Source organism: Pan troglodytes, chromosome 8 (genome assembly GCF_028858775.2).
Source record: "Pan troglodytes isolate AG18354 chromosome 8, NHGRI_mPanTro3-v2.0_pri, whole genome shotgun sequence".
In the NCBI taxonomy this organism is placed as follows: Eukaryota; Metazoa; Chordata; class Mammalia; order Primates; family Hominidae; genus Pan; species Pan troglodytes.
Genome location: NC_072406.2, coordinates 72,345,286 through 72,360,912, shown reverse-complemented (window position 1 = coordinate 72,360,912; position 15,627 = coordinate 72,345,286). Strand labels below are relative to the sequence as shown.

Below are 15,627 nucleotides of genomic sequence, written 5' to 3'. Positions count from 1 at the left end.
AGAGGCCTATAGGAGTAATGAACAACAAAACAACCCCCCATCCCCCAAAGTTTGGGAATTTTTCCTTTATTTTGTTAATAGGTAAAACAAGCACAGCTATATCAACCCAAGGGTAATACTCCTTGTTCCCTACCCTCTTCTCATCTTCCCTCCCCAATTCCATTTCCTGTTCCTCTGAGGTAACCATTGCTAACAGCCTAGAATGTTTCTTCTACATATTTCTTATAAAAATATACAAACGTAGCCGGGCGCGGTGGCTCACGCCTGTAATCCCAGCACTTTGGGAGGCTGAGGTGGGCGGATCACGAGGTCAGGAGATCGAGACCATCCTGGCCAACATGGTGAAACCCCGTCTTTACTAAAAGTACGAAAATTAGCTGGGCATGGTGGCGCATGCCTGTAGTCCCAGCTACTCGGGAGGCTGAGGCAGGAGAGTCGCTTGAACCCGGGAGGCAGAGCTTGCAGTGAGTGGAGATTGTGCCACTGCACTCCAGACTAGCGATAGAGTGAGACTCCGTCTCAAAAAAAAAAAAAAAAATGTGCAGATTACATTTTCCCCTATAAAGGATGATCCTGTGCACATTGCTGTGCATCTTGCTCAGGTGTACAGCAATTTCCGCAGGTTATACAGGGCAGTCGCTGTTTGTCTGGCTCCCTCCTTTCCTCCCTCCCTCCCTCCCTCCAGTCTACCCTCTAGTGTCACATCTCAAATCATCCTGTTCAAATGAGAAACTCTCCTCCCACCCCCACCCTCCCTGGTCACATTCTAGTCCCTCACTTTGATTTATTTTTTCTTCATATTTGTTTAGTGATGTATCTACCCCTCTTTATCCCCTATTAGAATAAAATTTCCATGTGAGAGTGACTTTAATTTCCTCTCTACCCTATCCCCAGTGACTAGATCAGTGCTCTACATGGTGATCCCTCAGTAAAAACTTGGTAAATGAATGAATTGGAATCATTCTGTTTACTAACTGCAGGAATGTCTAGGATATGGGTAAACTGTTACTTATGTAACCATTCCCTTATTCATAGAGATGCAAGTTCTTTCAAGCTTTAGTCTTTATAAGCAATGCTGCTGGGTGCTGTGGCTCATGCCTGTAATCCCAACACTTTGGGGGGCCAAGGTTGGGGGGATCACCTGAAGTCAGGAGTTTGAGACCAGGCTGGCCAACGTGGTGAAACCCTGTCTCTACTAAAAATACAAAAATTAGCTGGGCGTGGTGGCGTGTGCCTGTAATCCCAGCTATTCAGGAGGCCAAAGCAGGAGAATCACTAGAACTGGGAAGGCAGAGGTTGCAATGTGCCGAGATCGTGCCATTGCACTCGTGGGCGACACGGCGAGATCTGTCTCAAAAAAAAAAAAGATGTCAGTAAATGGTATTGCTGGGTCCAGGGTAGGTGCATTTTCAATTTGAATAGATGATGCCCAGTTACACTGTTAAAAAATTATTGCCATTCATACCCACTTGCAATAATGAAAGCACTTATTTCCCTTAATTTTTCTCTGATAACAAGATGTGATTAGTGTTTAATTTTAGCTAATCCAAGAGGAGGGAGATAGTATCTCATTCTGATTGGCATTTCCATGTAAATTATCCAGTTTGAACATTGTAATATGTTTTATTGACCATTTTTCAGTTCTGTGAATTGCCTGTTTATAATATTTTGCTATCGTCTATTGACTTATCTGCCATCCTATTATTAATACATTTGGTATTGAACATATTAATCTTTTACTTGTCAGGTGTGGCTATTTTTCCAGTCTACTTTTTGCTTTTCAAGTTTACTCTTTTTGCCATGGAAATCTTTACATTTTTATGTAGTCAAATATATTACTTTTTATATTATGCTTTTAGGCTTCTGGGTTTCCAGTTTTGTATAGGAAAGTTTCCCCTAACTAAAGCGAAACCATATTTTCCTGAATTTTTTGGTAAGATTTTAATTTTTTTTTTGGAAATGGAGTCTCACTCTGTCACCCAGGATGGAGTGAGTGGCGTGATCTCGGCTCACTGCAACCTTCGCCTCCCAGGTTCAAGTAATTCTCCTGTCTCAGCACCCCAAGTAGCTAGGATTACAGGCGCATGCCACCACACCCAGCTAAATTTTGTACTTTTTAGTAGAGATGGGATTTCACCATGTTGGCCCGGCTGGTCTTGAACTCCTGACCTCGTATTCTGCCTCGGCCTCCCAAAGTGCTGGGATTACAGGTGTGAGCCACCACGCCTGGCCAGATTTTAATTTTTAAAAATAGTTGTCTCCTAAGCAAATGTAATTTTTTATTTATATACAATAAGATGTGATTTAGCTTTGTTTTTCCAAATAGATTTCCTATTATGTAAATACCATCTTTTAAATAAATCATCTTTCTCTCACTTATTTGAAATTTAAATATATGACCTTGATTTAAATATAACTTAAATACATAATACATATATAAAAGTATATATGGATTTATATATATTCAGTATACATATTTAAACTTGAATCTATTTCTTGATTCTCTATTATTGTCCCCCAACCTATTTGTCTATTCCTATGTATAATTCTTATATTTCTATATGTGTGTGTTTAACTGTTTAATTATGGTACTTCTGAGTAAATCTTAATATCATATAAGATAAATTCTCCGTCACAAACCTACTTTTTCAAAATACTCTTGCTAATCTCAAACACTTATTATGCCATAAAAATTTTTAATCATTTATTCCAATGAAGCCCACCAGAATTATGCATAAAATTTGGCTTTGAAACACACATACATACACACACACACACACACACACACACACACACCTGGATGGACTGGAGTGAGAGAGGTGAGTTGGTTGGGAGGTGGTCTTAGCAATTAGGCAAACTAAAACAGGGCCTGAACACCCGGGTGACAGGAGGGTGAGCCATGTCCAAAAGAGAATCAACTGGACTTGGACTTTGACCATTTGTTAAGGAAGTTGAGTCATAACTATTAGAGTGAAGGAATGAGCAGATTGTAAACCCTTCCTAGAGTTAGGACTATGGCGGAAAGTACTTTTGGAGGTAGACAGCAGGGAAGAAGATGTATCCATTTGTGGACAGGTTGAGTTCCACGCATGAGAGCCATCAGTGGGCACAAAGAAATTGGTGATGATGATGCTAAACATTTGGATAACTTTAAAATATTTGAAAGAGGTTTTTAAATGAAGTTCTGGAACTTTCAGGCATACTTAAGTTCTTATTCACTTTCTTATGAGGCCTCACTTTTTTTTCTTTTTCCTAACTCATTTCTACTTTTGGCAGCTTGGGGGCAAATTATTGTAAATTCCCATTCTTGTTCTTGAAAACTGGGAATTTATCCACAGGTGGCAAAATGTCAGTTCTTGAAAATGTTTGTTCCCACTCTGTAAAAATATTTTCTACAAATACTTATATTAATAGTTTTATAATATTTTTGCAAAACCCAATATTTTATGGTCACTACCATTTTCTCTTTATCATAAAAACTGTTTAGGCTATGGAGTATAAATGATTTTGACTATTAAAATGATGTATCGCCTGGGCCCAGTGGCTCATGCCTGTAATCCCAGCACCTTGGGAGGTCGAGGCGGGTAGATCACCGGAGGTCGGGAGTTCGAGACCATCCTGGCCAACATGGAGAAACCCTGTCTCTACTGAGAATACAAAATTAGCTGGGCATGGAGGTGCATGCCCGTAATCCCAGCTACTTGGGAGGCTGAGGCAGGAGAATCACTTGAACCCAGAAGGCTGAGGTTGTGGTGAGCCAAGATCACGCCATTGCACTTCAGCCTGGGTAACAAGAGTGAAACTCCATCTCAAAAAAAAGATATATCATTTTGACTTAAGGTATGTTGTAGATATGCTTATTCTCATGGCATTTTCTTTCATTTGTCTTTTCAGAACTTGATAGCCCAGAAGAGTTAGGGAAAAAGCGTATCTGCAGGATTATCACGAAAGATTTCCCCCAGTATTTTGCAGTGGTTTCCCGGATTAAGCAGGAAAGCAACCAGATTGGTCCTGAAGGTGGAATTCTGAGCAGCACCACAGTGCCCCTTGTTCAAGCATCTTTCCCAGAGGGTGCCCTAACTAAAAGAATTCGAGTGGGCCTCCAGGTAATGTTCACAAAAAGTTGTTTCCCTCAGTATGCGCAGAGAGCATGTGAGTGCATGTTTTGCTCTGGAAAGAGTTATTCTAACATCCTAATGATACTGCTAATTAGGCCGTTTGGGGAATCATTTACCTATTTCAGATAAAAAGCATCAAGTATAAAGTTAGCTTACTGGCTTGTTAAATAAGGTACATATTTTAGGGTTGTTCTGTTTAAAAGTCTCAGTTGGTTTCTGATGAAAAATAATTTTTTAAATCATAGGTTATTGGTCTCAGTATGTGGAACAACATACCAAGCCATGGTTTATGATATGCCACATCATAAAAATCAGTTATAGTGAAGCCTGCAAACTTTAGTGTTTTGATTTGATTGAAGTAAATCATAAATACTGGGTTTTATCCAAACCAGTTGGAACTTGATTTGGTTTGGAAAGCTGGCTGGAAATCTTGGATCAAAAGATTTTTCTTGTATTTATTTCAGCTAGACTTTAGTTCTTTTTTTCTTTATTGAATAAGGAAAATGAACTAAAGTAACTTAATAGATGTTATTAATATTGTAATTAATAGTTTAACTGAAGGTTCATGTTCTTCTTGTGAGGCTGGACTCTCCTGCCCAATGGAGTTACTGGGTTTTGTTTGTTTGTTTTGAGCCAAGCACACTTAAGTCCTGAGATGACCTTTAATAAGTAGTTAGCACTAACGAGACCACCTTACATTTCAGGGATATGAAGCTCCCTTCACCTGCCTCCCATACCAAGTTATTTTACCAAACAGAAAAGAAACCAAGTGGTAGAAGAGAGGCTTAGTAGACTAGAATTGAAATCTTTTGAAATTTTGAATGCATTTTGTTATTAACTCTGAAAGCCTCAGTTTTTATGTGGGTATGAGTTGCCTTTAGGAGGTTTTACTGAATGTCCTGCATAGGTTTAAAATATATTGGACTCAGCATGTATTGTCCTTTAATCTGGACTAGACTAAGAAACTTCTATGCCGTGAGACTGGATCCCCTCTCTTTCCTGCAAGCCAGTGCTATTTGTGTTCTACTGGGGAAATACTCAGACTGACCAATTCCTGTCATAGTGTTTGGTTTCGTTTATTCATGCTTTCCTAAAATAGTAAGAAAGGTTAAAAAAGACATGGGTTTTTTTTTTTGTTTTTTTTTTTTTTTTTGGTTGTCTGTTTTTGTTTTTTTCCTTCTCACTTAAAAAGTAAACTTCCTGATTGGGAAAAAAAAAAAAAAAAGTCACTTTCATTTAAAGTCCTTTCTCTGTCTCTAGGCCCAGCCTGTTCCAGATGAAATTGTGAAAAAGATCCTTGGAAACAAAGCAACTTTTAGCCCAATTGTCACTGTGGAACCAAGAAGACGGAAATTCCATAAACCAATCACAATGACCATTCCGGTGCCCCCGCCCTCAGGAGAAGGTGTATCCAATGGATACAAAGGGGACACTACACCCAATCTGCGTCTTCTCTGTAGCATTACAGGTTTGGTTAAGTCACTGCTGTACTTCCTATTGATTCACAAAGATTGTGTACAAAGACATAAAACCTTTGAAAGATCCATGCCAACATTATAAGAGAAAATAAAATAACAAAACATTTTACTTGTCCATCACCTCATCTCTGGTTTCCCAAGGATCATTTCTTGGGAAGATCCTGGTCAAGATCCTGGTCTCATGACTCATTTAAAATTTAGTGACAGCATCTTTCCTGCTATTAAGGTTAGCATTAGTAGAAGTATCATTGAACCTACTGGAGCATCTAGGTAATTTCTAGATTCAATCTAGGTAATTTCTTGGTGACCTAGACAGAGGTAATGGACTTAGCAACATAGTTTAAACTACAAGGAAATTGGGTGGACTTTGGGAAAAATACATGTCCCACAGAGCACTAGTAATAGGAAATTGTTCAGTACATGGTTATTCTCACCTACTGTACTCGCCAGTGTAATCTGAGAGTTTAAACATTCAGGGCTCAGAAGAACACATTTTGTGATAAACACCTGGAATCTAGAGCGCAATTCATCCTTTGATTATCCTAGTCCGATTTTTAACTGCAATTCCAAGATTATTAAAGATAGATTTTGTTTTTGATCTTCTTTTGTTCTCTGAGGAGTAATTTTAATGGCTGATGCCCCTTTTTACCCTCGGTAATTAATTGTACAGAATGCCATGTACAGAATGAGCTGTTTCTTAACTTTGGTAGTTCTTACCTTTTTAAAGAGTAAGAGGCTGGGCGTGGTGGCTCACGCCTGTAATCCCAGCACTTTGGGAAGCCAAAGCGGGTGGATCACCTGAGGTCAGGAGTTCGAGACCAGCCTGGCCAACACGATGAAACCCCGTCTCTACTAAAAATACAAAACTTAGCTGGGCGTGGTCGCAGGCGCCTGTAATCCCAGCTACTGGGGAGGCTGAGGCAGGAGAATCGCTTGAACCCAGGAGGCGGAGGTTGCAGTGAGCCGAGATCGTACCATTGCACTCCAGTCTTGGCAACAAGAGCGAGACTCCGTCTCAAAAAAAAAAAAAAAAAAAAAAAAAGAGTAAGAGATTTAATTATCCATCTGAAACAACCAATCTTTGCACTTACAAATTGCATTTATAAAATATACTTATAAATTGTGGCTGCCCCAAGTTTAAGCCATTCATTAGTACCCAGACAAAAAACAAGGAATTTTTTTATAATTTAATATCATCTTACAAGGAAATCACAATAAGCCTGGTAAAAGTATAAAAGGAGAGTAGAGAGGAAAACTACCTTTAGTACACACTATTAAACTGAAGGTGTTGAAGTTTTGCCAGTTTGTGGCTATGCAGAAAGAAGAACAGGATATGATGAAAATTTTACAAGGAGCATCTCCCATGATAAAGTCAACATATCTGCTGTTGTTCTCTCAGGGGGCACTTCGCCTGCTCAGTGGGAAGACATCACAGGAACAACTCCTTTGACGTTTATAAAAGATTGTGTCTCCTTTACAACCAATGTTTCAGCCAGGTATGGAAATAAAGGATTCCAAAAAGCAGTAAGGAATTAGTTTTTATTACCTTTTGGAAAGTAAAAATTGTTGTGTTCAATACTAAAAAAAAAATGTTGTGAGAAAAAAAATCCTTAGTATTTGCTTATCAAAATTATCCTCAAATAACAAACAGAGGGTTTCTGTGTTTGATACATGGAAAAAGCATCTTTGCTGTTTAAATGAACAAGTTAATAACGTTTTGGGTTAGTTCCTTTACATATTCTGATTTTTTTAATTGTGAGTCTTTTTAAGATTTGGCTTTTAAATAGCCACATTTTCATACTTCTGTTTTTTTGTTTTGCTCAGATTTTGGCTTGCAGACTGCCATCAAGTTTTAGAAACTGTGGGGTTAGCCACGCAACTGTACAGAGAATTGATATGTGTTCCATATATGGCCAAGTTTGTTGTTTTTGCCAAAATGAATGATCCCGTAGAATCTTCCTTGCGATGTTTCTGCATGACAGATGACAAAGTGGACAAAACTTTAGAGCAACAAGAGAATTTTGAGGAAGTCGCAAGAAGCAAAGATATTGAGGTACCTTGTTCACAAAAACAAGTTCATTTCATTACATACTCCAGATATGAGGTTTTATTTTGTGGCCTTAATAGCACTCACTATAAAATACCAAGTGCATTATTGATTTTACTTTTAGTTTAAAAAATTTGATATAGATTAATACTCAATTTTTTTTATCTTTTTTAATTTTAATTTTTTTTTTTTTTTTGAGACGGAGCCTTGCTCTGTTGCCGAGGCTGGAGTGCAGTGGCGCGGTCTCAGCTTACTGCAACCTCCGCCTCCCGGGTTCAAACAATTCTCCTGCCTCAGCCTCCCAAGTAGCTCGGATTACAGGCGCCTGCCACCATGCCCAGCTAATTTTCTGTATTTTCAGTAGAGATGGGGTTTCACCATGTTAGCCAGGCTGGTCTCAAACTCCTGACCTCGTGATCCACCCACCTTGGCCTCCCAAAGCGCTGGCATTACATGAGTCACCACGCCCGGCTAATACTCAAATTATTTTAAGTGTCTCTGGGGCTGTCTTAGCTGGTTAAAACATAGCACTAATGAATTTAAGTTATGGTCTCCATTTTCTTGTGGCCACTTGAGTTACCTACTTTTCAGAATCACTGTTTATACACATTACTATGATTTTCCTTTTTCAAACCCAGTGAGCATGTAAGTATCTAACAGTGCAAAAAAAAAAAAAAAAGCTTTCAAAATCTATACGAATAAGTGATTGATGTCAGGCACATTCTTAAATATTTTTAAAGTTGCCAGAATAAAAATAAATGTGTAATTCTGTTCTGTATATGTCCATGATATGGATTCCAATTACAGTTGGTGAATTGTAAGCACACAACATTATTTTTATTGCAAATAGCACCACAGAAGTAACTGCCTAATAGAGACACGTGTGACATAGTAACATGTCAGTCTTTTAATGTTACGTGACATAAAATCTCAAAATATTTTAAACTCAGATTAACATTAAATTGTTTATTTCTTTTACTCTAAAAGGTTCTGGAAGGAAAACCTATTTATGTTGATTGTTATGGAAATTTGGCCCCACTTACCAAAGGAGGACAGCAACTTGTTTTTAACTTTTATTCTTTCAAAGAAAATAGACTGCCATTTTCCATCAAGGTAAATCATCTTTAACAGAGAATCTGTGAATTATGGGGAAAAAATACTCTTAGAGAATAAAAATAAAAGGTTTTAATGATTTATTTAATTTGAAATACCCCATCAAATCTGAACTCATAAGGTCAGATTTTGTTCTGGTTCTACCAGAGTATACTTTCAAGCCAGTAAAGCTTTACAATTGGTAAAAAGGATCTTTATTTTTCAAAGAGTTTAATAACATTTATGTTTAAGCAAACATTTGTAAAACCAAACAATTTAGAGTAATACAATGTATTATTTCTGGTTAATGTTCAGTAATCAAATAATGGATGAAATGCAAATACAGTATTCAAGTTTCATTTTCATTTCTGGTGGAGCCCAGGGACATTCTAGAGGGATCACCTTCTCTCTCCAAGAACAGAAGGAGAGAGGAAAATTGTTTTGTCATTATTATTTGCTGTTACTGTTGCAAAAGCTGGAGCTTTCAGAAAAAAAAACTGTTAGAAGGAAAATGCACATAACTCAGACTGTACTATGAATTGTCAGGATTAGATCATCAGACACAACAATCCTGCGTTTAGGAATCGGGCATCTAACTCTTGCTGAGTTCAGATGTGACCACCCCGGTAGCTGCATAATCGTAATCATCATCTTTTCCCTTTACCTTTCCTGCCTCTCATAGGGCTTGATAAAACAACCATGCTTAACTCTTATACAGTTAAAAATCCTCAGATAAGTCTCATTCTATAACCATCAACTACCAAAATTCTTCTAGATTAGAGACACCAGCCAAGAGCCCTGTGGTCGTCTGTCTTTTCTGAAAGAACCAAAGACAACAAAAGGACTGCCTCAAACAGCGGTTTGCAACTTAAATATCACTCTGCCAGCACATAAAAAGGTATCTTTTAATACTGCTTTAAATTGTCTTTCCCTGGTCTTGAAGAAGTGGGCCTTTGGTATGCAATTAAGGAATGCTTTGTAACATGAATAAAGCTCTTGAAACTGAAGTTGTATTAGTCTCCTCGTGTAGATTGCCTAAGTCTTGTTAATGTGGTGTCAAATTCTTATAGTTTGTATGATGGAGTCTTCTCTGTTTATCGCTTTTGCTTCTGCTGGTAGCGCATAGATTTTTATGCTTTTAAATAACGTCATATGTTAATTTGCCATGGATGTACAGTTCTTGATATTTTTTGTTGGCTTTTTTTTTAATTTGCTTTGCTTTCTAAATCAGCTTGCATTTGTGCTCCCTACTCAGTCCTTTTCATATCCTGATATTCTTTTCCCTGCTGTCCATTATAATATTCCTTGTCTCTGCAATGCATCTTGGAACCAAAAGGAGACAGAGTCAGATCAAGATGATGAGGTAATATAAACACTTCTGCTTTTATTCTATCAGAAGTAGAATAGAAATTGAATCTGTATGACAGAAGTTGCAGAGGGCTAAAGTGTGGGAAACATATAAATTATATTTTTCAGGTCTTAAGTAGGTAAAAGGGTATATATTTTTCTTAAATGGTTCACTCTTCTTCCACACGTACTTAAGAGTACTTAAATATATTCAACGAAATTATAATTCAGCTGATGATTCAGAAACGGAAGGTCTTTAAACATTTTTAAATATGGTAGATTGGCATGTATAAATAAACGTTAAAAATTTTTTTAGACAAGTCAAGTGCAATAGTGAGAAAGGGGGAAAGAGTAGGACCAGGAAGTTCTATCTATGACTGACGAGAACAGTCAACTGAGATAACGCACTACCTTCGAACCTGCCAAATAGACATTTTGTGAAAGTTTCATGTGCCTATTTTACTATCAACTATATCCTACTATCCAGCATGTTATAACATTTAAATCAAAATCACGTTTAATATGTGCAATTTTATTGTACAAATAAACTTATGTTGTATGTGATACAAAATATTTGCTTACTAGCTATTGATAAATCTTTGATACTCTCACTAAAGAAATTTATCTTGACCATTTTTTTAAGAATATAGTTCAATTAAGTTGTCTCCTAATGTTTCTCTAAGTTATATGATAATTAGGTTTTTGAATCCCACACATCAATAGTAATAAATAGAATCAAGTAGCCTTAGGATGCAGTAATAGTACCTCTGGCCAGGCGCGGTGGCTCACGCCTGTAATCCTAGCACTTTGGGAGGCCGAGGCGGGGATGGGGTGGGGGGATCACCTGAGGTCAGGAGTTCGACACCAGCCTAGCCAACATGGCAAAACCCTGTCTCTACTAAAAATACAAAAAATAGCTGGACGTGGTGCTGCATGCCTGTAATCCCATCTACTCAGGAGGCTGAGGCAGAATTGCTTGATCCCAGGAGGCAGAGGTTGCAGTGAGGCGGGATCTCACCACTGTACTCCAGCCTGGGCTACAAGAGCAAGACTCCGTCCCTACCCTCCTCTGCCCGCCCCACCAAAAAAAAGTACTTCTAACAGAACCATTCGTCTGTTTTCAATCTCCTCATCTACACTTTATGCCTGTTAACATACAGAATCCCCAGCAGTAATTGGAATAATAAACTTTGTGTGCCTTTCTCCTTTGAATGTACTCACATAGAGTGAGTGTACTTTGTGATATATGTGCTTTCAATATGAACAGTTCCAGGAAAATTTACTGCTCAGCATCAGAAGTCTCTGTAATGCTTGTCTTTTACTTGTACTTCCCTGTAGTCTGCTGTGTTGGTGCTCTTAAATTTGCCAAATGATGATTTTGGTTAAGACATGGGGGGTGGGGCTATAAAATCCCAGTGGGAAATTAACATTTCCTAAGAAGGAAAATAAACAAGTTATCAACATGCCATCCTACAAAATGTTTTAAAACTGAAGATGTCACAGGGAAGTTGGAAATAGAGTTGTCTTTTTTTTTTCCTTTTCAGATTGAGAAAACAGATAGACGACAGAGCTTCGCATCCTTAGCTTTACGTAAGCGCTACAGCTACTTGACTGAGCCTGGAATGAGTGAGTTTCCTAACACATTTACTAATCTATGTGGATTTTCATAAGAAGAGACATTTTTTCTATACAAACCAAATTTTATCATTTGGAAACTCAATGGCAAAAGAAAACTTGCCTGCAGGAAAACCCTATCATACAACCTAAGTAATATTTTGTGCCTAGTTGAAGATGTGAGGTAAAAACGCCCCTAGCTCATACTTCAAAACAGCTTTTAAAGCCATTGACTATTTTTAAATTAGAAACATGTATTACTTTTCTTTTAAAACCTTGATTTTTACTTTGATTAACTATGCTAGGAGATAAATATGAATGTTGCTTTAGATCTATGCTCAGATGAAAAAAATTACTCAAATATTTGGAATGGTAGAAAAATGATAAAGTTACTTTGTCATCTCATTTTTCTCAGTATAGATAGGTTGTCATATCCTAGTCCCGATTCTTTTTCTTCCCACTTTGCAAGAATCACATTTCCTTACCTTCTTGAGGTAGCACTTGTTTACAGAGTTCTTCTTTCCTCCCTCCCTCCCTCTCACTTCCTCTCCTCCTGTCCTTTATTAAAATATCAGTTCTAAGGCTGGTCTTCACTAAACCAGTTAGACCCTTTTCTTTTCTCAATGATTGTTTTGGTTCATTGTTAGCTGGCATGCACTTATTAAGATACAGATTCATTCAGTCCTATCTGTTTATATATTCTCCCTCTCTCTCTCTCTTTCTGTCTGCCTCCTCCTCCCTTTCCTTCCCTCATCCTTGTAATCCTCACCTCTGGTGATCTCTACAGCCCTCAAGATAACCCCCTCCACCAGCAGGAACTAAGAGTATTGAGCTCAGCGTTGTATTTGACTGACATATTGGTGCCACTTTAACCATTCCCCTCATTTTAAATGAGGGGAAATTATACAAAAATTATTTTTTAATTAGTGAATCATTCCTAGCTGTTTCCCACTGACACAGTTTCTTAAGTTCAAGGAGGTCTGGAAATTTGCCAGTAAGAGTCACATCTTTGGCTTTTCCCACCTTTTCCGAAGTCTTGTTTTTGTGGGCCAACAGCATAGCATGTAAGATCTGCGGCAGGACACTACTGCACCACTTAGTTGAGACGATCTTAGCATCATCTTCTGGAGCCTAGCTCCTTGACTATTAGAGAAGTTTCAATATTTAAATACAAAATGGAGAATATAAGAGAAATGAAAGAAACCTACCACATTCAAGAATGTTTCCTCAGATCTCTGTTCTCCTCTAGCAGAAATGTCGAAATCCTCCCAGAAACATAAGGGCTGAAATTAACTCATATTATGCTACAGAGCAGAAGAGGGGTGTGTGTGTGTGTGTGTGTGTGTGTGTGTGTGTGTGTGTGTGTGTAGCTAGGTAGCTAGGTGGTTTCCAGTAGAATTAAATACACTGGGGAAGTTTTCTTTGGAATACTATTTTGCCCTAGAGATCCTCAGTGCGTAGTTGGTTGAGACCCTGTAGGCAACATCGTTAAGCTTTGGACAGGCTCAATGGACCGGCTGCTTTAGGTCGGAGGCCCCTTCAGGCAGGTGAGTTTCCATCTGATTCTGGTTGCTAAGGCAAAGTCAATTGAATGTTTCCCACTTATAATAGTGTTACTGGTTAGATCCAGCTAAGGTGTATGGAGCTTGTGTTCCTGGACTTTTGGTAGAAGAGGAGCGAACTTTTCTGTTTTATGAAAGGGTACATAAGGGTGGTAAACAAGGGAATGAATAGGAATAGGAAGTGACTAAAAGAAAAGTAAGTCTCAAAACTGGTGTTATGGGAACTCCAAGTGAATGCCACTTTTCCTTCACCAGGCTGCCTTTCCAACCCCTTCCCCCCAGGAAAAAGATTCTGAATTAGTTTGGTGCCTGACATCCAGAAATTCCCTCTTATAAAGGGATCCCAAAATATATGTCATTAAAGCATAAAATGTGTAACTGATTGGTAGGTTGGTTGTTCCTTGCGAAGTATAAAACCATAGATGTGGTTCAAAAGATTTCTTTGCCTGATAGAGCCAGCCTTCAGTGGTAAAGGATAGATGCTTTGTCAGTGTCTGATAGTTACAAAAATAAATGCTTGTGAGACACAGACTAAGCTCAAATCATTGAATTTGAAGGAATCCGCAAACCTTCCATTTGCAGCATGGCATTTCCAAAAGAGTTCAGCAATATAATATTGAGAATTATGGCAAGAAGGGGTAATGAATAGGCGAGTTTTTCCTTAGTTCTTCCACTTTCTTTAGAATAATATGTAAGCCTAGGAAAGGATATGTTCGGAATGTTTGAATTTAAATGTACTCTAGAAATGACCATCTTCACCCTTGTGGGAGTAGCTGCTAATCCAAGGACTGGACTGTAGCAATGGCACGGCCACAGCATGAAGAAGAACATAAAAGCTGAAGCAGATTCTCATTTTCTCTTTGAGTTTCACTATTCTGAACCAGGGCTTTCTTGGAGCAAAACTGTATTCACCTTTGATGTAGAACATTAGCCGTTGGCAGGCCTTGCAAATCTCTGACCAGTTTGGTTTGTTTGAGTTGTAGAAGCAGAGAGGACCAAGTATGTGTTTGTGCTCCCCAGCAAGTGTGCTTACTTCATTTGTGTGTTTCTTGCTCCATTGCCAGAAGAAATGCTGGTATTACTATATCCATTCTTCCTAGTGGTAGGTCTCCCTCATGACTGCTTCAGTGTTTGTGATATCCATGAGTCCCATGAATATTATGGGAAGGCACCAGAATTGGTACCTTTGAAATTGATAAACATATATACACACACCCCACATATCCTACTGTAGGTACTTAAATATGGGGTGTTAAAAATATGAATGTAGTTTTTAGATGTCCCCCATGATAGCTTTTGAAAATTAAATGTAGATTAGGTTATGAAAAAGTATCTGAGATAAACTATATGCTTTTATCCATATTGAAGAGTTGCATACATGGACATATGTAGTTGCAGGTGATTTTATAACGTGCAGTAGAAAATATTTTCCTAAAATCTCAAAAGGTACCAAGACTTCATATCTCATGGAAAAAGTGTACTCTTCTTTCTAAATGCCCTTGTGAAAGTATCTTTAAAGTTTATATATTGTGCATAATATGGCATACGAATTGTATTACTTCATTGGCTTGTTTGCCATGATATATTGTGCATGATAAAATGTTTTCAGTTGCTTTGCTTGCTTATGGTAACCATGAACCATATTTTCTGTTTTTTTCTTTGTGTGTGTATATGTACACATGCATTTTAAAGTCATTTCATATTATGTTTTCTTTTCCTCTCATCAAAAGGAATATACTGCATGGAAAAGATAAATGCAAACATTCCTTTTCTTTGTTTTTTTGTTTAAAATTCTGACTCAGAAAACTTCTTGCTCTTATTGGCTTTTTATGGGTGTAAAGCATAACCGAACTGTGCATGGGAGATACAGATTTAAAATCCAGTGGCTTCACAGTTTGCACATCAGTTGCCTGTCACTTAAAAGTTATTTTGGATTCTGCATGAAATAGGCTTGAGTGGTTTTGGAAAAAAGTTTTAGATATTTAATGTATAGCTACATATATTGAAATGGTTCTAAGTAGGTGCAATCTGTATCATGGAAAGGCTAAAGGAGAGAGAGGACGTTAGAAATTACTAAAATGAAAGTTGTATGGTTGCACGAAACAAACATGTACCTATACAGGCAAAATAGAATGGCTACTGATATTTCAAAACCAACACATAAGAAAGTCAATAGGAAGTAGGGAACAGTTTTCCATTATGGTTATTTTTGTCATCATTAATTCTTTCCTCATGTTTTCTATTTTTCATTGTTTGCCTCTTTGGTTGCAATGTGCATTTTCTTTCATTTCACATTACTCTGTTTTTTATTTAGTTGTTTTTTTTTTTTTAACTTCAGATTAGTTATGTCTGTAGAAATTTGTTTTTCC

General features: G+C 37.8%; 1 protein-coding gene across 39 annotated transcripts in view; it reads left to right on the top strand.

Annotated features, from left to right (window-relative positions):
- Positions 1-15,627, top strand: part of ANK3 (ankyrin 3) — a 714,446-nt gene that overhangs the window by 650,616 nt on the left and 48,203 nt on the right. For 31 of the 39 annotated variants that reach the window (XM_063781818.1, XM_063781817.1, XM_063781816.1 and 28 more), the window contains 8 exons: positions 3,895-4,106; positions 5,379-5,586; positions 6,996-7,092; positions 7,421-7,649; positions 8,631-8,756; positions 9,511-9,633; positions 10,072-10,098; positions 11,627-11,708. In XM_063781818.1, coding sequence (XP_063637888.1) covers positions 3,895-4,106; positions 5,379-5,586; positions 6,996-7,092; positions 7,421-7,649; positions 8,631-8,756; positions 9,511-9,633; positions 10,072-10,098; positions 11,627-11,708 — 1,104 coding nt within the window. The remainder of the gene's footprint in view (positions 1-3,894; positions 4,107-5,378; positions 5,587-6,995; positions 7,093-7,420; positions 7,650-8,630; positions 8,757-9,510; positions 9,634-10,071; positions 10,099-11,626; positions 11,709-15,627) is intronic. The other 8 variants (XM_003312571.6, XM_003312570.6, XM_054659636.2 and 5 more) reach the window with 1 other exon arrangement.